General features: G+C 43.7%; 1 protein-coding gene across 1 annotated transcript in view; it reads right to left on the bottom strand.

The window, feature by feature from the left end:
* The window catches only part of LOC104021305 (transmembrane protease serine 11E), a 44,319-nt gene that overhangs the window by 14,762 nt on the left and 5,582 nt on the right, over positions 1 to 23,975 (bottom strand). The window contains exons 2-5 of the mRNA XM_087737053.1: positions 21,426 to 21,547; positions 20,566 to 20,684; positions 5,430 to 5,497; positions 2,013 to 2,176 (exon numbers count right to left, since the gene is read on the bottom strand). Coding sequence (XP_087593179.1) covers positions 2,013 to 2,176; positions 5,430 to 5,497; positions 20,566 to 20,684; positions 21,426 to 21,547 — 473 coding nt within the window. The remainder of the gene's footprint in view (positions 1 to 2,012; positions 2,177 to 5,429; positions 5,498 to 20,565; positions 20,685 to 21,425; positions 21,548 to 23,975) is intronic.

Raw genomic sequence — 23,975 nt, 5'->3', positions numbered from 1 at the left:
CTCTGGACTTCCAGGATCTGCTGAAAATTGTCACTTCTCCCAAGTGTGAGGAAGAAGACGAGCTTTATAAATCGAGACCTGCATCTCCTCTAAAAGCATAGGAGTGCTCCATTCCACACTCTTCACTTGAGTCAACCTAGATTTCTTAAACGGCTGCACCAATAGGAGCTTGCCTAAGCCTCATAGCACTGCTGAAATCCTATTAGCAAAGAAAGATCCAAATGGAAACTTTTATTGTCATCTCCTAGAAATGGCAAGGTATCGTTTATGTTCCTTTATGTCATGTGTAAGAGTTGCACAATGCTAGTCCTGTAGGGAGTAGTAGACCTATGTAGTCAGTGTTTTATGGCTAGGCTGGGAGAGCCAAAAAAAGCAACACGAAGTTTATCGTACAACTTTATCAAAGTAACACAGAGATGCTATCTTTTATTGAGACCAAATATTTAATGAAAACATTGTGATTCAATTATATTGGCTAATTTTTTAAACTAGGAACTAGTGCATTACTGTAACAGCCCTCTTGCAGTTCAAGGTCAACTAAAAGAGTTTTGAGTCACTTCCCACATTTACCGGACTGAATAAAAGCAGCTAATCAGATAACTCAATGAGAAGATCACAGTCCTTTTCTAACAAGCATTTTTGTACTCCTTCCAATTCTACCCTTTATGTAAGGAGCCAAATTAAACTGAAGCTTCAAAATTCACTAAATCATGACCTGACTGTCTTTAAAAAAAAAAAAAAAAAACCAAAACAAAACAAAAACAACTCTCTGAATCTCTCTAGTTGATGCCCACACACTACTACTCTCTGGGAGAAATTACATGTACACTTTGCTGAACAGGAACTACTAGCATATAAACAACACCACAGAGAAATGGTGATTCTTTGCGCAAAGGGATGTCACCTATCATCCTGAGCCATTCCAATGGGGAAGACTGGTTGACCCATCAAGAAACAATGGGTGTGTGACAGCTCATATTTGAGTTTTACTGCATTGCAGCAATGCAATGTGCCCAGCTGAAGCATCAAGAGGCAGGAGGTTGCTCATGGTCACATTTCCGAGTGGGAGGAAGCCTGGATCCATCCAGCATGGAATCTGGCCCAGGCTTCTTGTTCTTTCAACACACGTCTGGCCTCTGCAGATCTCTGCTTGTTTAAGTAGTCTAGTGGGGTAAAGCAAGAAGCAAGTACCCACCCATGTGCTGTACCGTCACCCTTGTGCTAGGAGTAAGTGAAAGGTCTGCAAAAACAAATGGAGCAAGTATCTGCCCCTTCCTTTCAACTAGCAACTCATTCTTGAAAAGTCTGACACCCAGAAAAAATGCTGACTATATATAACTGAAGCCAAGTCAGAGACAAGAGTCTAAGCCTGCACAAAAATTCTCACAGATTGGAAGTGTAGAAAAGGATGGAAACCCACCTTTCAGTGTCTGTTTGGTAATTTACTAAATCAAAAGATAGTGCTGTTAATGTTCATATCCTGCAGATACAGGTCTGCTTTGCAAAGAAGGGGCTAGATCCCCAGCTGAGAAGTCACATAGGTAAGATAATTTTCCCTTTCTTTCCCTCTCCCCCAGGGAATTTGCAAGGATTTTGATCCTCCCACCGAATATTTTTTCAGTGCATTGGCTGTTTCCCCACTGTCATCCAAGCATAGTTTCTGTACTTTCAGGCTCCTCAGAGAAGCAAAGGTCTAGGGAGCATGTTTGTGTTGCTGTGTACTGAAGTACTGTGGCGAGGCTCCTACTCTTTACCCTGAGAGCAGCATAAGGTTGGTACTACAGTTTGGAGGGAGGCTAAGGCTGCACTGCAAAGCCACAAAGCAACCGCTCCTGTTGATCCATATTTAAAAGACTTAGGTGGGGTTTATGCATTGCCACTGATTTTGTTCTAACTTAATGAGCAGGAAAGACTGTCAGACTCAGTAACAGCCATCATCAGAAGGGAAAAATTAAGTCCCATCAATCAGAAAAGGGCAAGAACTACCTTTAAGAGAGATGCAGTATACTTACTTGAGACGGTAGATGATCTGACATTTATTCGCAGGGGCCCTGTGTATTTTTTCAGGCCCCTCCGTAAGATCTTTTCAACTGTTTCTCGCAATGCTTCTCTAGAATCCGTGGAGGAGAACCAGAATGTGAGCAAAGCTTCTGCCATCACACCATCAGCATCTGGGCTACAAACCAATGAAACAGTCTGGTTACCTTCAGCCCATTTCTGCATTTCTTAGTTTTTATCTTAGCTCTTCTAGCAATGGCAATGTAACATAGAGGATTAGACACAGTTTTGAACACTTCGTACATTTTTGAGAGAAGGAATTGCCAAAAGAAATCCAAGCAAATGCTGAATGGTCAAACACATCTTAGGCTAGAAGAAGGCATGATGCTTTCTGTGAACAAACGGTCAGACCAGTGGAGTCTAAAAAGCAGTCACTGACTACGTGCTTGGGACACAAGAGCAGGAGGGAATGAACTGATTTGATTGCAAAGAAAAGCTGGATACACTGCACTTCAGAAACATCAGGTAGACTGTTAATGGTATCTAGACAGACCTTTTCAGGGTCCTGTACATACAAGGAATAAAAATTTCCAATCATCATCAAAAAGATACTTGAGCAAAGGGGAGAGACCACACAACCCCATTCCACCACTGCAACCTCTTCAGAGAACGTGACTAATAACTTCACATTATGCAACAATAAATGAAACTCAGCAGCATATCCTCAATCTACTTATCACAGGCCAAGAGATGGACCACAAAAGGGGCCTTTAACATCTCACTAAAATGTACAAGTGGCACCCACACTGGGACACACAATTCCACAGTTTTGATGCAAGATCAGAGGAAAGAAAAGGAAGAAAAATCTTCTAACAGACTGAATTCATCCGGTAATAGTATTTATTTTTCCTTAAAGCATCAGATACTGCAAGAGACTGAATGCTAGACTACAAACACCAAAGTGTCTAATCTGGCGTAGTATATCTTCCTCTGTGCTTGCATATGGCTCATCCTTGGTCATTACACAGGGAAGGTAAGAGCATGCACCGAGAACCTTCCCTCCTGTGCGTCCTCCTGCCTGAGCCAAGTAGCAATGGCACAGCCCACAGCAGGTGGAATCACAGTTACTTCTTACAGGGGGCGAGCTAAAAGCAGGTTGCTCTGTCTTAAGCATCATTCAGACAGGAAAGGAAAAGAGAAGATCTTCAAGTTATATCTCACTATCTTGGAAATTTGTAATTATATAAAGGAAAAATAAGAAAATTAAAAATAGAAGGCAAGTAGCTTTTACAGTAGTCATGCAATCAGGCTATGATCTTTGAAGGGAACATGCAGCAAAATGAAACAGATATTCCTGTTACCGCCAGTGAAGGGCAAATAAGAGACCATGTGTTATGAGCACACCAAGGCATGCCGAGTGTTTCGTAGCTGAGCAGAAAGACACGTTCCTCGCCTCAAGGATCTCATAATTGAGACTGAGTAGCTATACGTGAACTTTCCAACAGGCTGTTTCTTCCTTTTGTGCCAACTTCACGGTGATTGCCACTCCGTTTATTTTCCAGATGTTATCTGATCCAACCGTGGGTGTTGCTCTGCATTTCTGAGGTGTTCCCTCACCTCTCCCCCCACTCCTCTTCCTGTGCAGTGCCACACTGGAATTACTGTATCAACTCTTGCAAGCACACCACACCTCTCGAAACCCTCAGGTAAGTACAGCCCGCCTTGAATCACTCACTATATAGCAAAGGTCCAGAGCCAAAGGCACCAAGTCAAGGTTTGTTTTGTCTTTCTCAGTGAGCAGTGAGCATTATTACTAATGCGTTGTTTATACTGAGCCAAACCACATGCACAGTACTTTCCAAGCAAATTCACAGCAATGACCCTGCTTAAAAGAGCTTGCAGTCTGAGCACTTAAAGAGGCATAAAGCTTGTATATTTGAAAAAGCAAACAAAACTTTGGCACATACAAGTCTTGCATCCGACACAGCAAACATCACAGCAAATACCTCAGCCTGTCCTTGGGAACAAGAAGTAATGAAAAATATTACTTCTCCCTACAGATTGGCCTCTCAGATCCTTAAATCACCTTGTCTACACTTATAACACTCTAGTCAGTATCGAAAAATATTCCTAAAGCTACATTCAAATAATGACTTGCATGATTTGCCTAAAGGGGGATTAAGCTAAGGCAGAGCAGGAGGCAGGATGTCAAAACCATAGAAGAATAAGGAGAAATACATTCACAAGAGTAAGATCTTGAGGCTGCTATCGTTAGTCTTGCAGCTTTAGGGCATGATTAAGACATTCAAGATTTACTTGCAAAGCGATGGCCACTGTCACTCAGGAACAAGACCTTAGTATTACAATAGACAGTTCTATAAAAAGATCATTTTCAGCACTTGACAGTGGTCAAAAAATCAAATAAAACATTAGGTATCATTGGCAAATGAACAGAGAATAAAAGAGAAAAAAAAAAGCATTGCTCAGTGATAATCCCAACCACAGGTCTGACCCCTTCATCTCAAAAAGCAGGGAAAGCAGACTTGAAAGAGATACGGAGCAGGGTGACAAGGAACAGTTCCTGCAAAGAATGGCTGACCAGGCTGGGACTTTCGACTGAAAAAAAGAGTAGAGCTCATGGTGTACAGGAGGGAAAAGGGATATGATGGGAGTGTCCGATACCACTAATTGCACGGAGAGGAGGGATAGAGATCAACTTTTCATCACCTCTTCCAGCACAAGAACTAGAGGCCGTTGAATGATACAAAGAGGTTGGCTCTTCACAAATAACTCCTTACTAAAGGACTGAGGTGCACAAATTTCAAGAGTCCAGGGGAGACTGGACAAGTCCTTGGAAAATAACTCCACCAGGGGCTGCTGAACAAACCACAACCACTTCAGGAAATCCCAAGTAGTAAATAGCTGGAGGTAGGGAGCATACCAAGAAGCAGTTATCATACATGTCTGTTGTGTTGCTGCTGTTCCCTAGGCACCTACTTATGCCTGTTCTTAGAGATGCAACAGTGACAAGCGGGACCTTCTGAACCAGCACAGCCATGCTTGGGTTTTACTTGACAGGCCTAGCACAGTAGCATTACTAGAAGTAAAATGACACCTGCATTATACTGACGGAAATGGTTTTGAAAATGCTTTTTATTTTTAGACAGCTCAAGTTATAGCTGCTTTATTAGCTAAAGCTTGCTCAAGATCTGAACACAAACTTGTATAGAATTTGGACTGACTGAAGCTTATCTTCTGCATCAAGATCCAAAGGAGGGCATGGTTCAGAGTAAGATTATGCTCAATTGGGGATTATGCTCCAGTCTTACATAATATACACTTTACTGAATCAGATCAAATGGCTCTCTAGCTGGGCTTGGTGTACATTTAATTTTATCTCAGCTGCATGCATTTATTATAATCTCACATACCTCACTCTGATTAATCGTGAACGGATGTATTTTTTCCTTAAAATGGAATTGTAAAATGTCTTGTCGATCTGTTGAAAAAAGAAAAATATAAGATAACAACAAAAAAGGAGGGAAACGGACATATTGCTGGAAGAAAACAGCATTCAGTTACAAACTGACAGCTTACTGAGCCAAGAAACGTAATCCAGCCCAGCCTCTAGATAACATTTGCCACAGACTTTTCCTAACCGTTTCCCATTTGGCCTAAGGCACATCATAAAAAAATTAACTTGTTTTTCAAAATATCCTATGACTACATCAGTGTGCCACTACAGTGCTGTCCTGTCCACTCCCAGGCGTAACGAAGGATATTTACAAACATCCTTGAAACATAGTGCTGCAGTCTCCCAAAGCACAGCCTCCTAAAGATGGCCTCCAAAAAGGATACAGCATGCTGTGCTCTGCACTGCAACGAGCCTCTCTTGTAGGGGTCCTTTCCAATACAGCACTTATCTGGGGTCCTGTAGAAATTTATAGCAAAACTACCGGTGATCTCAAATTATAACCCCCAAACGGCCTCATGATTTGCCACATGCTAGGGGAACTGTCAAGCAATTCTCGTCAGAAATTGGAAATCTAGGACTCATAAGGAATCAATCCCCAAATGACATCTTTGCTGGTGCCTGCTTAACCACATCCTGCTTTAGGCTGAATGTTGTCTCAAGATTGCGTGATCAGTCTGAGACAGCCCGGTGTGATATAACATGGCATGAAATTCTGCCAGGAATGGCTCAGGATCACTGAAGTATTGAGAAACAGCAAAGTCACTAGTGAGTTATGCAGTTCCTCCTATCAGCAAGACCCAGTAAATCGAACGTGTCCTGTAATCATCAAATGCATTACAGGAAAAACTACGTAGAAATGCTTTACAAAATCATGCAAGTTGTCTTTTTTAGCAGTAGTAGTTTTTAGCCCATACAGGCTCTGATTTAGCCAAGTCTCCAGATCTTCTGTCTTCTAGCGGAAAGAAAAAACTAATGGTTCTCAAACTTCTAGCATGTTGAATCTTTCAGATACAGAAACAAGCATGTAAGCACGAGGTCTGGGGGTGACTCCTCCCAAAGAACACAAATCCCCTCTTTCCAGCTGCGGCTGTCATAAGATGAAGCCTCATGTCATTACACAGGGATATTGAAGCAGAATAATTTCAAGATGAAAACTACACGTTTTATTATTTTAAGGTGATTTTAAGCATACAGTAGTAAGGAAAAATAAAGAAAAGTTCGTAATGGTCATGCATTGAGCTGAATCTTTTGTCTTGCTGTTACTGGCAGTTATCTGGAATTACTTAGGCTTTTGGAACAGACAAAATTCTGTGGAAAAAATACAACCGCAACAAGCTACTGTATATATGCAGAATGCGCTTTATCCTGTCACTTCGCAGGTTGCCAGCTGCTACCACTGCATTTTATGAGACATACAGTTAGAAATCAAGAATAAAGTGTTTTGTTTCCTATAACTCTGCAGCCTGTTCCACCACCACACCCCTTGCTTATTGGAAGTATTTGCCCTCAGATAAAAAGTTGGTTTTTTTATTTTTGGTTTGTTTTAGGTGGTTTTTTTTTTTAATGATAACATTTCCTTATCATTTCTGTCACAGTGTTAACTGCTTCACTGATGATTGTGTAAGCAGAAGCACGTAGTTAAGCAGCACTGCCGGCTTTGTGGCACGCAATGGCATGTGCTAGTTTTGGCTGCACTGCCTCCGAGAACTTTTGAGATCTTTGGGACAGGGACTTCTTTGCAGAGTCCTCTGCAAACAGAAGAGGTGGGCTGAGGTACACCTCAAGCTCCCACATTGCTAAAGAGTAAAGTGGAAGCAGGCTGACTAAGTTTGGGACTGAAGAGGGCAAGAACTCACAATCCCTTGCAAGGGAGAGTTAAGTCAATATGACATTCCTGAACCCTTCATCTCCTCCTGGCAATTGCGTTTTCAAGCTATCCGTATTGTCTCATCTCAGAGATTGCAAGTGTTTTTTGCTACACTTTCCACCTGCATTTCTGTAGCAGATACAGGAATCCTTACTTCTGTCACACATTCGCTTGTGTATCTTTGCTACAGCCTGAGCAGCTCATGTGATGGTGTTTTTTGTACTCCCAACATGTTCAGCTTTCTCCTTTTCTCCTCACCCCGGACCACTTCCTAGATGTTCTGTACAGCCTGATCAGGAACACCACGTGCTGCAGCAAAGACAAAGATTTCCAGTGGCATCTGACAAACACAATTACACACAGTGCTTTTAACAAAAAGAATCTAAGGAGTCCAAATGCAACTGAACGATCAGCAACAGACGTTGTTTTCAGAAAATTCAGTCCAAAAGGGATGTTAGTTATTTTTATGGAGAGAAGAGTAAGCCTATGATTTAAAATGATATCAAAATTATCGGATTTGTGTTACTTCCATTCTCTTTCACAATTTCGTATCTGAATGAGAAAGTAGCCACTTTTCTCTTCCTGTTATATACTGTCACTAACTTTCCCCTCCTTAAGAGCTGCCTTAGTACATCATCACCAACAGAAAAAAAAACAACTGGAGAGTGGTTTTGTTTCCAGGGATCCTTGCAGGACCTTTAACACCTTCAGACTTGACCTGGTATTTTTTAGTTTTGTAATCTGCTATGTTTTATCAGGAAAGACATGCTAGCCAAACCTCTGCACTGTGGCCTCTATCTCTCACCCGCTGATGTATTTGTTTGACAGACATGAATCTGTCACAAATCTCCTCTTTCCTTCAACGATGATTTTGGTAACCCGAATTATTAACTGTAATCTTCATATTCATACAGAGTTTATGTAAGAGGAAAAGATGTAGCAAGATGCCTTCAGATAATGACTTTCAAAAATGAACGTTCTGTCTCATGTTTTTACTGTTCATCTTCTGGTAAAGCCTTTGACATCCATATCAAACAGTAAACGTTTCTCTCCAGCCTGCTTACAGCTTTTTTTTCAGCTTGAGTCACAATCCTGGAAGCAGAAGCAACTAGAACTTGATCTGGCAACTAGGTGGGACCCGGTCCTGTCTGGGAGAAGCATTTATACTCATTTTAAGCATTTTGGTTTTATTATAGCCACTCAAAAGTGACGCTGTCATGACCAGATCCCTTAAATTCACCACTGATTAAGTGCATCTCACTTGTTTTCCTGGCCCTTGTCTAGCAGTTGCTCAATGGTCAGTTGCTGCTGCAGGGAAGGTCTATAGGCATTCTCAACCAAGTGCCAAGTCCTGCTCCTTCCAAGTGAGCAACATTTTCCTGACAGCCTTTATTTTAGCATTTGTCCGAACCAGATTTTCTCTAAGTTAATGTTTGCTGGCTAGTTTAGCTTAATGCCATCTGGTATTTCCTCAGTTTAATTTCATATCCTCTATCCTTTTTACAAAACTTCTCTCCATGCAGCATAATTTTTTAAGACAAACTGAACTTCACAGTGTCCATCTATGCCAATACAGTAAGAAACAGTGGCAAAGATGCAATAAGAGGGCAAAACGTTACCACCTGTACAAACCCAGCCACAAAGGAAATTCTTCCTTCTTCCTTGCAGCCAGAAGTTGCTTTACCCCTTGATGAACAAGTCTTGTTTTCCTATCCTACCTCTTTTTCTTGTGTCACACTGTGACCAACCCTCTGCGGCCTGTGAGCAACCTACTAAAATCTTCATGATTTCAGAGTCACCCAATATGCCCTGCCTCCCTCGGACCCAAAAAACCCCGAAGCTCTGGAAGTAGGTCACATGTGACAGGGATCCCATCGCTCCAGTCCAGGACGGGGCTGACAGGAGCTGGGCTTGCCCAGACGCGTAGCTGGGTCTGGAAGTGACCCAGCAAGGCTGGCTGTGTCAGCCCTTGCTTTCTCCCACCACACACTGCTCTGCCACTGTACGCAGGGCAACAGCATTTATTAAAAAGGTTATCTTAAATCTAGTTTGACAGAACTTTCCTCTGGAATATTTGCTGAACCCACAGAATTACTTGCGTGGGATGTTCAAAAGCATTCAGTAGGTTTGGGAGCACAAATCCTCTTGTTGCTCAATACTATTGCTCTTCTGCCTGTTGCCAGTTTAGTCCTTCAGCAGCTATCCTCATACTACATTCTTCCTCTTGCCTCATTAGCTCTTTAGGATGCAAAGCCTATTATTAGTGATTTTTAAAGCTTTTTGACATAAATATTAACTAGAACATACCACCTGGTTCAGTAACTCTCTCCAGTTTCGTGGCAATCATACAATATGAATTACTACTAATCGGTTGTGTTAATTCTGTACCTAGCAGCCAACTTGCTTGCCAGTTTGCATCCAATTTACAGCTCAACCTGCTGAGACCCCAAGAGCTGATGATAACGCAAATCCAGTAGCAGCTCCCTTGAGAACCTGACATATCTCCTGCCCAAGTTTCAACTGAGCGGTTAGTTGGGAACCCTCCCAGAGATTAGAGGGAGAGAGGGCAGGAGGAGAAAGACAGCAAAAACTGAAGCTGGCACTGTCCCAAACCAGGATGTGGACATCACACTCCCCTTAGAGAGACCAATTACTCGCAGCAGAGACAGCCCTACAGCCACAGTACTTGCCCGAGGCGAAGAAAATGGACCTGAAGGAGAGCGAGTGTAATGATCCATGGGCCTCCAGCAAACCAGAAGATCAGAAACTTTCCCATCAGAAACCACACATACACAAAGACAGCTTGTGTCCCGGCAGGCAATAGCAGTGTGATCCCATACATCTGCAAATGGTATCAAAAACTCCTGACAGAGTTTAAACTACTGGACTGCTAAAGCTGGGAGGTGAGTAAGCCCTATCTGACTTTGCACTAAAATAAGGAGCTCAGCTGGGTGTTCTTGGAGGCATCGGCTGCAAAAGAGAAATAACTGACATTGTACAGTAGTTCCTAAAAAGACTGGTCTTTCGGATAAAAGAAATTAAGAGGTCTAATACATGGGATAATGTCAGGATTTAAAGTACCATGCTTATGCCTAGTGCAACCAATTTCAAAGGTATGTAATGGCATGAGAGTTTCATTATAGCCATGTAATAGCGACAGCTGGAATTAAGGTCACCGAAGTATTCCCATTCCTACTCCCTGCTTTCAATTGTCCATAATTAGCTTCCTAAAACTTTCACACTGCCATTGAAATTTTGGCTGCTTAGGGAGGAGATTTTCCAGCTTTTGAAGAGAAAAATGAAGTTTGGAGAGAAGCCACCTGGGCCAATAGCCAGAGAAGGGCTGGGCTCCCCCCCAAAGTATGCTTCTCCCAGGAAAATGACTCTGTGCCCTCTGTTTTTTTTAAGCAATACACAGAGGTAAGGAGCTGAAATACAGGAGCAAATAGCTCTTAGGAAAAGAATAGTTTTATGAAATCTAAGGAATATCAATAACGATGTATTCAAGTTACAAGTGCCCAAATACCATCAACCACACAAGTTCAGTACTGCATTTGGATTCTCCCTTTTGACAACACCATGTTCTAAACAACCACTCTCTTGACTGGCCAGATTTTGATCTCTGTGACACCAGTTCACATCTTGAATCACTTCATTGGTTTAATTACCTGTAAACAATGCAGTAATTCTGGATTGCGGGTCTATAATTAAGATAAGATTCTACCCTTAATCACACACACTATTGATAACTGCCCTTTATTTCATTTTGAATTCCTTTTTCCAGCTCAGGTTCACATCCATTTTCCTTGTGCACATTTTATAGCTTTTCTCGCCACACACTGGATCTGAATTAGAGTTACTTATTTTGGGGGGGAGTGTGTCTTCTTATGATTTTTCTGGTTTTGTACATGCTTATTAGACTTTCTGCCTTGATGAACCAAGAAAAAAATTAAAAAGAAAAATCAGCTTGTATGCCCATTACTTGAGAAAACTACATTGTATTAATAAGTCAAAGAATCAATGACGTTGAAGGATCACTGAATTTAAATTAGAGAAAAAGTTGGACAATAGGTACATTGTTGATAACTAACCATTTCATCCTGGAAATTCATGCTATTTAGGTAGACCACACTGACGGTTTGAGATCTCATGGGTGAGGAAAAACACTAAGCTACAGCTTCATGCACTGCACTGCATCAACTCATGCTAGCATTTAAAAGTACTTTGTATTTTCCTCAATATTGTTTTAGTTCCCTGTGCTGCTGTGACTTGTGGAAACAGGAAAAACTGGAAACAAAAGTCAATGCAGTATATGCCTATGGCAGTGGTCTTTTTCTTCTTTTGATTTCGATAAGAATTTCTGAAAAAAGTATCACAAGTGAGATGCAAGTGCTTTCTGTGAGTTATTTCCCCTCTCAGTGTACAGCATTTCACCTATATCTTTAAGGCCACACCTGTATCTATACATACTGACAGTCGAGTGTGCTGTCAACCTCTAATTCCAGAGCTAAACAATGAAGTCGCCACACTGTCATCTCGGCCACTGTTGCATTGCCATGTTTCCCAGTTGGCTGAATTACCATGGAAAGATGCTTTCTGCTTTGTTTCGAGCCCCGGTCACCCATAGAGGGCACCCTTACTGTACCATGCTCGTCCAAGGACAATGCTTCCTATTTGCGAGAAGCATTCCCTTAAAATAAAGCTTTTAAAGCAGTTGTCATCAAATGCCCTTAATTTATTGTAGGATTTTTTCCTCAAAATGCTCCTTAATCTCAAAGATCTTTTTTACATAGATAAAAGATTTTTTTTTCCCATTTTACAACACTATTTTGCAGAACAAGAAAAAAGGAAGAGTCTCTAAAGAGCTTCATTTTAAAAGCTTCATTTTTCTGGCTTTTGTTCTATAGATGCACTTCTAAATAAAATTGCCTTCAGTGAAGAACAAGAAAAACTTTTAATAGAAGTTCCGTTCTTTTCACCTCGTATCAGTACTAAGCAAGTACTTGAGGGAGCACATACAGAGCCTAGGAATGCTTGGGTTTAAATAAGGACTTAGGGTTTAAATTTTGGGATCCGTATCTGAAAACACTACCAAATCTCTTTTGAAACTTATAACAACCAGGAACATTCTTACTCAGTTTGGCCTGGGTGCTGCAAGACTCTGAAAAGTCCTTGGAAAGATTTGGCTGCTGCAGCTACCATAATTTCTGTCATCTGTCCAATTTATCTTCAATTTTCTTTTGTTTCAGGGGCTGAGAGGGGAAAAGAAGTGTTTTATGGGGGGTGGAGGGGAACAGCACACATACAGCAAATGCAGCTACATGATACTTGTGGATACTTGTACTTTTCAACTTGCTGTAAAAAAGAGAGTCATGTTAGACTCCCTTGAACTTCAGCACACTCCCTTTTCTTGGGGCATGTTCAGTTATCACCTCTAAATTAGTCCTCACAGTTTGGTCTCCCAGAGCAAATAGTCTTTAGAAGTATTTCAAAAACCTGCTGCCTTGGGGATCTGCTCCTATTGAATTAACCTCCCGACCCAAGGACCATAAGGCACTGATCGAGCAAGCCACACGCTTCTGAGCTGTACCTTAACACCCACATGGAAGGTGTGACAAACACAGTTTCAGCCAGCTTTGCAGCTAGCTCTTGGCTCTGAAGGGATTTGTATTTCACCTCCCTCTCTCTCCCAAACACACACACGCACACTTCTGCTCCCTGGGAAGACTTGAGTCACGTCTGACCCTAAAGAGGCCAAGTGTCATAAAACAGAGGTCTCATCTGCTCACTCACTGCAGCAGGTCTTTTCAGCTAGGCTTCCTTTGAGTTTAGCTCAGATGGAAACCTTAGCCAGTACTTCAGGCTTTGGCCCTGCAGATGTGACAGTAAGCTATTCACAACTCAAATGATACAAGATACTTCCTGATATCAGGATGACTGCAAGCTTATCGCTGGGTATAAAGCAGAGTCTTTCAGTTACAAGCATCCTGTTGAAGGCTAACCCATCCACCAAACAGGGTTATCAGGTGTTAAAGCTCTGCTTTCCATGGAAACATAAGTGTCTACATGGGAGTTAAGAGAGAACAAACACAAAGAAACTCAGGTGCTGTGACGAGGGTGAATAAAACCTGAGCATGCCAAAAGAACTAGGTGGGTCCTTTCCTGATTACCCATAGGCACTTGAAAAATTCTTTCCTATCTCTGGGGATCTCTTCTCAGGTGCTGAAGTGGCTTTATGGATTTGGCCTTTCAACTCTCCAACTCAGTTCCCTGTCTGCACAGAGGAGACATCAGTGCCCGGAGGCTGGGAAACTGCAGGCTGCTTTGGTTGTAACTGAACTGTGCAGAAGCAGCCGAGAATCTGCACCGCTGAGCATGCAGAGGACAAAATGAGCCTCCGTTGCACCCCACTGGTGTCCTTTGTGGTGGTGGCCCAGAGGCACTGGATTCAGCTAGCAAGCCCTGTTTGTGAGCCACAAAGCGGCAGGGATGGCACAGAGCTGCAGAGAACTACTGAGTACCAAATGCTGCACTTGACGGTCCTTGGGATCCTCGCTCACCTTAGCGGCACAAAGGACAGGAGGTGTGTCTGTGTGGAGGAAGGTGCATGGCGCCTGCCTGCACCTCTGCTTCGCCCCCCTTGTAGTGAGAGAAATGTGTTCACAACCTCTAAAATCATCATCTCCCAAGAGAGAAAACTGCCTCCTTCCTTACCAGCTCTAGTACAGGGACTCATCAGCGAGTCCTTAAACTGATGGAGAACAGGCACAGTCATCAGAACTATTCTACAGCATTTTCCTGTGGTATCGCAAGTGCCACTGCAATACCCAGTAGAGACACTATTTCTAAATTAAACCCACACTAATTCAATTCTATCAGACAGGACAAACTTCAAGAGCTGTATTCATTACTTTCCCCAACATCTGTACTTAAGGACACAGAAGATTCTCTTATCACTTGAAGTCACTGAAGCAAGATGTCTCTTTCTAAAGGAGATGTCCTGACACACAACACCAAGTCCTGAGGCAAGAATTACTTGATGAAATTCCATTACTTCAATAGAAATATTGGGATAGGCAGTGGTTTCCCAGGGGAAGTACCCAGGTATCCTCTTAATACAATCCCCAACCATTCTGCCCAGATCCAGCCAGTTAGTTCTGTGTTGGTTTCAGATGGTGGAAGGATGGGGGAGAGCCCAGGTGCCTTGTGGATGATGAGACAACAGGGGAAATCCATGCCAGTCCATTCCATGGCTCGAGGCACCCACGGAGAGAAAACAAACACCTCGCCTCTCCCCCAGCCACCCAATTAGCCAAGGAGGGAGCCACGCTACACTCATACCTGAGGAGCATCCATCCACCCAACCCGCAGCCTGGCTTACCATCACGTAGGAGCAGGAGAGGGTAGGGGATAAAGACTAGGGCATAGCCCCAGAGGCAGAGGAGGGTACAGTCTCTAACATAAGAGTCCAAAGACACATGGACTAGGACAGGGAGAAGCAGTCCGACAACAGGGCTGGGAACAGCTCTGGCCAGAGGAGGAAGAGACAGGGAGATACTAGGTGCCTGGGAAAGGAGAAGGGTGGCATAGGCTGTCCTTGAAGAGGGGAAAGCCCACAACATCTAGGAGAAAGTGTCAGAAAGTTATTCTAATGGTAAAAAGAGGAGACAGGTACATTTGCAAGTTACTGGTGGGCAGGGTAAAGGCTAGTGTCCATTTCTACTGAACAACCAGCCATGTACTGAAGGGGTCACATGCTGTGGCTGCTTGGTATCCACTACTCTCTCACAGCTAGACGCTTGCCAGCATTCAGCTGAGACAATTCTCATTAAGATGGGCTTGATGAGGTACTCATTTCAAGCTCTCCTGAATGCACACCTCCTTCCCTTGGGGTCAAAGATGATTTTCCACACTGGATACAAAGCCCCTCCACCCTTCTCCCTGCACACAGGGCAGTTAGTGCTGCTGCCCAGAGTAGGCAACTGGGATCATCCAGTCACCCACGTCTATCTAGAGCTGGCTGTCTCAGCTCCCTCCACACTTTGGGGTGCCAGAGGGGCTGAAGAAGCAAAGCAGGGCCTTGGAAATCTCCCCCAGAATGCTGTTAGTAAAAGGATAGTTAGGGTCTCCAAAGCATTCTTGGGAAATCTGAAAGAATTAATACATTTTGTGGGAGAAGAAAAAAAATCCAAGTCTGGTGCAGGAGTTAGAGAAAACCAGTGGGTAAAAGTTGTGCAGATCAGCCAAGCATTAAGTGAACCCACTATAAAACAGAGGCACCTTGGAGAAGGAGCCATTAAGGCTGTGACTGTGCCCTTTTTATCCAGTGCAAGAGGGGACAGTCTGCCACAGTGCATCTTAGCTTGGCAAGGGAGGAACCATCCAGCTAGAAAAAGGAGGCGGCTCTGGTGAGCTGGAACATCTCCTTCCACAGTGGCATTCAGTCAGGTCTGCTTTTTCAAGAGAGCACAAAGGGAATCCTCACAGCCACTTGCAGGAAGCCAGGCAAGGAGCAAAGACCTTTCATCATCTGTTCCTCAGTCCCCCCAGCTCCACCCCGCGAGACATTTTCCAGACTTTCCAGTCAGCTGAGATGTTGACTGGTGCACGAGCTTCATCAGCTCTCTGGCATGATCTCGCTGCATTCCCTCCCACCTTCAATGAGATAAGAGAGTCGGGAATGTTCACACAATGGGTGTTACTACTCAACTCTGGAAACCAAAGCAAACATCAGGACATTTGCCGCCAGTCCCAAGGAAGGCATGGGATGACTTCCCTGTGGGAGCAAAAACATTTTTCCTAGTGAAACATCAGTTCTGAAAAGAGCTCCTTTCAGGGTTGTTCTGGGGGCAAACAAGGCAGCTTCATCAGGGAAGGATCAGAGAAGGGAGCACTTGGCAGGGAGTTGCACTAACTCAGGTAATTTGAATGCTTCTGATTATCAGAGATGATTCACTTCTGTTCACTTTGCACCAAGTATTGTGAAAGACATTGCATTTATCTGCATTGACTCACTGTTTCACAACGTGAGCTTAAGGTATTGTTACTACTATGACGATGGGAAGGCTTGGACATCCAAAACCCTGACACCAGCCGGGGAAAGACTGCAAAGGATTTTGGTTAAATCCAGACAAATCAGGAAATGCGATAGAAAACTCAACTCTCTCCTCCTCTACTAAAGAGATGCTGTGAAAACCCTGAAAATAAAAATGCACATGTTCCGAGACAGCTGTCTGTCAAGAAGTCAAGAGGATATTTCTGTCTCTGGAAAGATTGCTTTGACTTTTATCACCACAAGTTGAGTTTTGCTTGTAGAGAATCAGACTTACAAGGAACCTACTGTTATTCATTAGTGTATGGAGTCACTTTAAATAAGCTTGTGGACAATTCTCAATCTCATACGTCCTTGTTAGATGGAACACCTGGAGTTAAAAACAAAAAAAAGTCAAAGTTTATGGCAGGGACCATTCATATCAGCTGGCCTAAAATTACAGCAAAGAACTCACCAAATCTGAGAGAGGAAGGTAGAAGTTAATGGCTGAATTAAAAACAGCTCTTAAGAAAAGTGACAGAAATGAATGAAAGGCAACACAGTTCTTTGTATGTTTGTTATGGTGTTACTTATCAGGTAACAATTAACATGCTCTGAAATAATGGTTCTCACTGCTCAACCAGCGCTGGTATTTACTGTCACTACTGTCAGAAGTGCTCAGCACCCATAGAGGAGACAGGGTTTCTAAAGCATTGGCTTCCATTCAAGCACCTAAATTAATAGCCATGTTCAGAGGAAATCTGACTGCATTGGATACCATCTGAAAGAACTTCGTCACTAAAACAAGTGTTTCTTTGCCAAAGGAGCCACATTTTTTACAAATGAAGAAGGAATGGAGTGGGAGAAAGGGATACAACTTTACTCAATGAAATGTTATTCCTCAGACTTCTCCCCAGCCCTTCCCTTCCTCCTGCCTCAGCAATACACAATGTCTTCTTGGTCAGGGAGAACATTCCCTCTCCAAGGTCCTATATCATAAGGTTAAAAGCCCGCAATTATTAGGTAATAGTTGTAAAGTGGTAGCACCTAAGTAAATGCAGCTCATGTAAGACTGTACATACAGCTATGCACCAGGAGCAGATCTTGGGAAATATGGTAAGGTTCCCAGTAGGCAAAGAGGGCCGAAAGGAAACAAGTACAGAAGAGAGGACAAATTGACTAAGAACTCCAAGGCCCTCAGCAGTGGAGCCGGGAAGAGATGCCAAATCACTGCCAAATCCCTATATAGCACCCTACTTCTCCAGAACAATGTTAACCACAGCTCACATTTTGTTGTGGACAAGTGGCATGGCCCTAAATTAAGTGACAGTAGGGAGCAAAGCATTGATTCTCCTATTAACTGAGTATCTGCGCAAGGTTGCTAAACAGGAGGCAAGAGATACGCATCGGACTCTGATGAATGAAACACAAAAAGATACAAGCACAATCACATGCTTATTGCTGTAAAGAACTGAACTCTGTAATTATCATCTGTGGAGAAGTGTCTCTAAGAGAAAACAAGAAAGGAAGTTGCAATGTTTATTTCCATAGCTACTGTATGACTGAGAGCCATTCAGCAGCCTCTGCTACTTGTAGGAGGGTTTCCCAATAAAACATACCAAAGGCACAGGAAAAGGGCTTCTGTATTTTTTTCTCCCCACACAGCAACAGCCTGATAGGTAGAGTTCCCCACCCCGTAAAGGAGAGGGTGGAAAAGCATGCTTTCCTTAGAGACAGTGGGGCATAAGTCACAGAGCCAGGCTCAGGGTAGGGAAAGAGAAGACACACACAAATGATCAGCAATATAAGAGGAAGCTGAGATTATTTGTCAATATCTGCTTCACCACAGCAGGAACAAAGAGAGGTGACATGCTAGAACAAGCAGACTGCCAAGTGCCTGGTCTGCCAGGTATGATCATGAATCATAGAATCGTTAAGGTTGGAAAAGACCCTTAAGATCATCGAGTCCAACCATTAACCTAGCACTGCCAAGTCCACCACTAAACCATATCCCTAAGCACCACATCTACCCATCTTTTAAATACCTCCAGGGATGAGGACTCAACCACTTCCCTGGGCAGCCTGGTCCAGTGCCTGACTACCCTTTCAGTGAAGAAATTTTTCCTAATATCCAACCTCAACCTCCCCTGGCACAACTTGAGGCCATTTCGTCTCATCCTATCACTTGTTACCTGGGAGAAGAGACCAACCCCCGCCTCGCTAGAAACCTCCTTTCAGGTAGTTGTAGAGAGCGATAAGGTCTCCCCTCAGCCTCCTCTTCTCCAGACCAAACAACCCCAGCTCCCTCAGCCGCTCCTCAGAAGACTTGTGCTCTAGACCCTTCACCAGCTTCGTTGCCCTTCTCTGGACGCGCTCCAGCACCTCAATGTCCTTCTTGTAGTGAGGGGCCCAAAACTGAACACAGCACTCGAGGTGCCGCCTCACCAGTGCCGAGTACAGGGGGACGATCACCTCCCTGGTCCTGCTGGCCACACTATTCCTGATACAAGCCAGGACGCCATTGGCCCTCTTGGCCACCTGGGCACACTGCTGGCTCATGTTCAGGCGGCTGTCAACCAGCACCCCCAGGTCCTTTTCTGCCAGGCAGCTCTCCAGCCACTCTTCCCCAAGCCTGTAGCGTTGCATGGGGTTGTTGTGACGCAAGTGCAGGACCCGGCACTGAGCCTTGTTGAACCTCATACAGTTGGCCTCAGCTCAATGATCCAGCCTGTCCAGGTCCCTCTGTAGAGCTTTCCTACCCTCCAGCAGATCAACACTTCCACCCAGCTTGGTGTCATCTGCAAACTTACTGAGGGTGCACTTGATCCCCTCATCCAGATCACTGATAAAGAGATTAAACAGAACTGTGCCCAACACTGAGCCCTGGGGAACACCACTTGTGACCAGAAGCCAGCTGGATTTAACTCCATTCACCACCACCCTCTGGGCTTGGCCATTCAGCCAGTTTTTAAGCCAGCGGAGAGTGCACTTATCCAAGCCATGAGCAGCCAGTTTCTCCAGGAGAATGCGGTGGGAGACAGTGTCAAAGGCCTTACTAAAGTCCAGGTAGACAACATCCACAGCCTTTCCCTCATCCACCAAGCGGGTCACCTTGTCATAGAAGGAGATCAGGTTGGTCAAGCAGGACCTCCCTTTCATAAATCCATGCTGGCTAGGCCTGATCCCCCGACTGTCCCGCACGTGCCATGTAATGGCACTCAAGGTGATCCGCTCCATGACCTTCCCCGGTACCAAGCTCTGGCTGACAGGCCTGTAGTTCCCCGGATCCTCCTTCTGACCGTTCTTGTAGATGGGCCTCACATTTGCTAACTTCAGCTGGGACTTCCTCGGTTGACTAGGACTGCTGGTAAATGATGAAAAGGGGCTTGGCGAGCTCCTCTGCCAGCTCCTTCAGTATCCTCGGATGGATCCCATCTGGCCCCATGGACTTGTGGGCACCTAGGTGGAGGAGCAGGTCGCTGACTGTTACCTCTTCGATTAGTGGGCCTTTATTCTGCTTCCCATCTCCATCTCCCAGCTCAGGGGCCTGAATACCCTGGGGATAACCAGTCTATTAAAGACTGAGGCAAAGAAGGCATTAAGTACTTCAGCCTTCTCCTCATCCTTTGTGGTGATGTCTCCCTCTCCATCCAACAAAGGATGGAGATTCTCCTTGGCCCTCCTTTTGTCGCTGATATATTTGTAGAAACATTTTTTGTTATCTTTAACTGCAGTGGCCAGTTTAAGTTCTAGCTGGGCCTTTGCCTTTCTAATTTTCTCCCTGCATAACCTCACAACATCCTTGTAGTCCTCCTGAGTCACCTGCCCCTTCTTCCAAAGGCGGTAGGCTCTCCTTTTTTTCCTGAGTTCCAGTCAAAGCTCCCTGTTCAGCCAGGCCGGTCTTCTTCCCTGCCTGCTTGTCTTTCGGCACATGGGGACGGCCTGCTCCCACGCCTTTAAGATTTCCTTCTTGTATAACATCCAGCCTTCCTGGACTCCTTTGCCCTTCAGGACTGCCTCCCAAGGGACTCTGTTAACCCTGACTCTCATGCTATCCATTTTCCAGGTCGGCTAACCATGGGGGCTCAGGGTGCACCAGACACCTGTGGTCTAAGAGCGTACTGTTCACATTAATGACTCTTGTATTTATCACACAGTCCTCAATAATGGAAAGGCACAACGGTCCAAACTTACCAGTCTCTCAACCCTCTCGCTCAGGTCTCTAAACCTTCCTGAGGACTGTCTGGACAATTCATTATTGTAGCGGATGTTGGTGATTTTTACATTGCCACTGTAATAGAACAGCTTCTGATCTGCAAGGGAAAGAAGAGGAACAGGCAATACTCAAAGCACCAAGACAAATGAACTTTAGGCAAACACCTGGGGCTGACTGATGTCCAGATGTCTAGGGAGTGGATGAGCCTTCACCTGTATCCAGCCCATTCAAATACAGCTTCCAAAAGCTAGGAGCCCAGGAGTTGACTCAGTTGAGTTAGGTGATTTAAGCCAAGTAGTAACAAAAAGCCCAGTTCCCCAACAGTTACATTTGTGGCCAATGAACAGCACTTGGGGCTCACACAGGATCACAAGCTGCATCTTGCTGGTCAGCTACCTTCCTTCCTAGCCTGTATGCCCACTCAATGCCAAGCCCTGGCAGGCAGGCTGCTGGTGGTCAGGGCAAGGGAACAGAGAAACACCACAGACAGAGACAAGGGGGAGGCTCTGTTTGGCACTCACGTAAAGGAGACCAGAAGACTTGTATGTTGATCTCATCACAGAAGTAGATCATGAGGAAGATGTGAAAGGAGTGAAAGGAAGTGAAAGCCAACAGAAACCACAGCCCTAAACCACCCTACGCAGCAGGAAATGTTCCTAAGAAATCTGTAAAGATGCTAAATGAGGAAGGAAAGAGAGCTCTAGAGAAGCCGGTGGTTTTTTTCCCAAATGAGCTTCAGACAGACTGATGAAAAGCAAACTCCCAGCATTGTCTGGCACAACAAGCACAAAGGAAACACACTAAACACTGGAACAGTGATATGTTATGTAAAACTTACCATATGCCAGAAAATAAACTAGGAGACCAATGGTGATCGCTGCTGCCACTGCTGTTCCAATAACAATTAGAGCAATTTTCCAGGGCTCAAGATGTCTTATTTTGATGGCTGGCTGACGAATTCTGGGGGAAAATAAGAACAACAAAGGGCTAATATTAATAAGAGATCCTTTTCGATTTGAAAAATAAAAAAAAAAAAAAGAAGCTAAAGTTTTCTCCCTCAACATCAGCTGATTCTTCCCAGCAGTATTAATTGACTTCTCACCCAACACCCTTGAAAATGAAACCATGACTCAAGACTATTTTGAAATAGATGTTGGGATATGCTAGACGTCATGGAACACAGACAGGGTTTGAGGGTTGGGGTTTTTTTATTATCAGGGCCAAATTAAATAGGAGTCCCACTAAGCACTTCCTTATGTGACCCCCGACTGGAAATTCACAGGAATAAAACTTATATTTCAGCTAGGTGTATATTTCATACGATGATGTAGGCAGCTTTCAATTGGTTAAACAAATCAGTTATCACAGACACGCTGGCGCCTTTGCTCCCAAAACTGCTTTGTGCAATAAAATTGGTAAAAAGCATCCCATGCTTTGTACAGTACTTATCTATACATTATCCAAGCTGCTCAGTCCATTTCAGCCTGCAAAGCAGGGCTGGACAAAAAAGAGAAAGATTTCAGAGGACCAGCCTGTGCTTCCTGTTTTACTCAGACTATATCTAAAAGCAAAAGGCAAGCACTGCTTTAAGCAGTATTTGCTGAAGTGATGGATTGACAGGGAAGGGCAAGAACACGTGAGCGGACCAGAGAACGTAGGTAGGAAGCCTCGCCGGGTACTTCTGTCTGCCATGCTCTTAATTACACAGGTGCTAATCCAAATTAACTCAAGGAAAGTCAACAGTCGGTAGGTCAGTATTACAGTTAGACAAAAAACTGCCTGAAAAAGGTTACTTACAGCGAATTCTGCCTTTGGCTATAAACTCAAAGACATCTGAAGATCCTTAAAGGCATTCTTCTATTATGTTATCAGCCATTACAAAACACAGACCAGGAAGCCACAATTTTTGGCAGAGAGTCCTTCATTCTAGAGCCAGCTACTTCACTCAAGCAAACATGCACACCTTCAGGTTAAGGCACAGCTTCCCCCAGGACAGCAGGCTGCAGGGATCCTCTCCTGAGGGTAGGAGGCATCTCTGCGAGTTCCCACATTCATAACAGAGTACACATAGCTCATGTTTGGAACACACACCTCATGAGCCATAAGTTTAAATGCATTAAAAAAAGTTGAAAGTAATTGCAAGCAACTGATGCACTCATATCTGTTCTGACTTGTGCTGGATCTCCTAGCTAGTTTTTCCTTCACTCCTGCTGTCCTCTAAAACAGCTATTAAATAACCTCTCATTTCATCTGGTTTGCTTCAAAATGCATCTGTGAATCCGGGGGGGGGGGGGGGGGGGGGAAAAAAAAAAAAAAGACTGAAATTAAACAGTCCTGTTAAGACTTTGTGGATGAGCAGCTCCAAAGTTATTTCTGAGACTATTGCATGGAAGTTGCCTTAAAACTTTAACTGGAGAAATTAAAAATATGCAGGTATAAATAGTCAGGACTCTACCTCATTATGAAGAATATTTCTAAATAGTAGCTCTTAGGTGAAACCATAAAGTCAGTGGCAAGTTCGGCTTTAATTTGTCATGTGGGTTTGTTGGGTTTTTTTTTCCGCCAGTCCAGCTAGTAGTCCTTTGCATGGCTTATATGCTTTGCAAATGTTTCTACTTTTTTTGAAGTGAGACTAAGTTACAAGAAAAGCCAACAAAACAAGCAAAAAACCCACATTTAACTTGACACAGCTTACATTCATTCTTGTAGATACTCTCATTTAAAAACCAGTTGTCTTGATTAAGCTGCACAGAAGGAAAAACACTCAGAAGTTGTTTCAGCTATAATGATCCTGGCATAGCCTCAAACCAAAATGTTGGGTTTGAGAAGCCCATTTGAAAGGCTGAATGCCACCTCTACACCACAGCAGGTGAGCATGAAGAAATTACTGCCTATCATATCAGTGAAAGAACAGTTTCAGACCAGAAGTTACATGGCTGGCACACAGTTAAATATCGAGTACTATATAATTTGAAAACATTTCAGCATTCTTTTGTACATAGTGTAACATTTTTTTATAACCCTTATGCTTTATTTCTTCCAAGTTCCATGTTATCATTTAGCAAACAGAAACCCTGGTCCACAACAGTTACTCACACGTGTAATTATACTCATACACGTGACTTTCACTTAATTCATTAAACCTGTTTGAGAGCATCGTTTCAAAGAGGTGCAGAGGGGGGACAGCATCAGCTTCTAAAGGGAATTTCCTCAGACAAGAAGCTGTTTGATAAATGCATCTTAGAAAGTCACATAATGGGGGGGGCTGTTCTGGGACTTGGGATGTCTTCTTTTTCTTCCTTTTTTTCTGAATAAACTTTCCCTCTTCTTTTTAAATACAACATGAAATGACTGCTAAGGTTTACTCTCCACTCCTAATTTGTTTTAA

This window comes from Nipponia nippon, unplaced genomic scaffold (genome assembly GCF_047370975.1).
Source record: "Nipponia nippon isolate SJK-2023a ecotype South Korea unplaced genomic scaffold, ASM4737097v1 scaffold_6, whole genome shotgun sequence".
Lineage (NCBI taxonomy): Eukaryota > Metazoa > Chordata > Aves > Pelecaniformes > Threskiornithidae > Nipponia > Nipponia nippon.
This window is presented reverse-complemented; position numbering and strand designations above follow the sequence as displayed.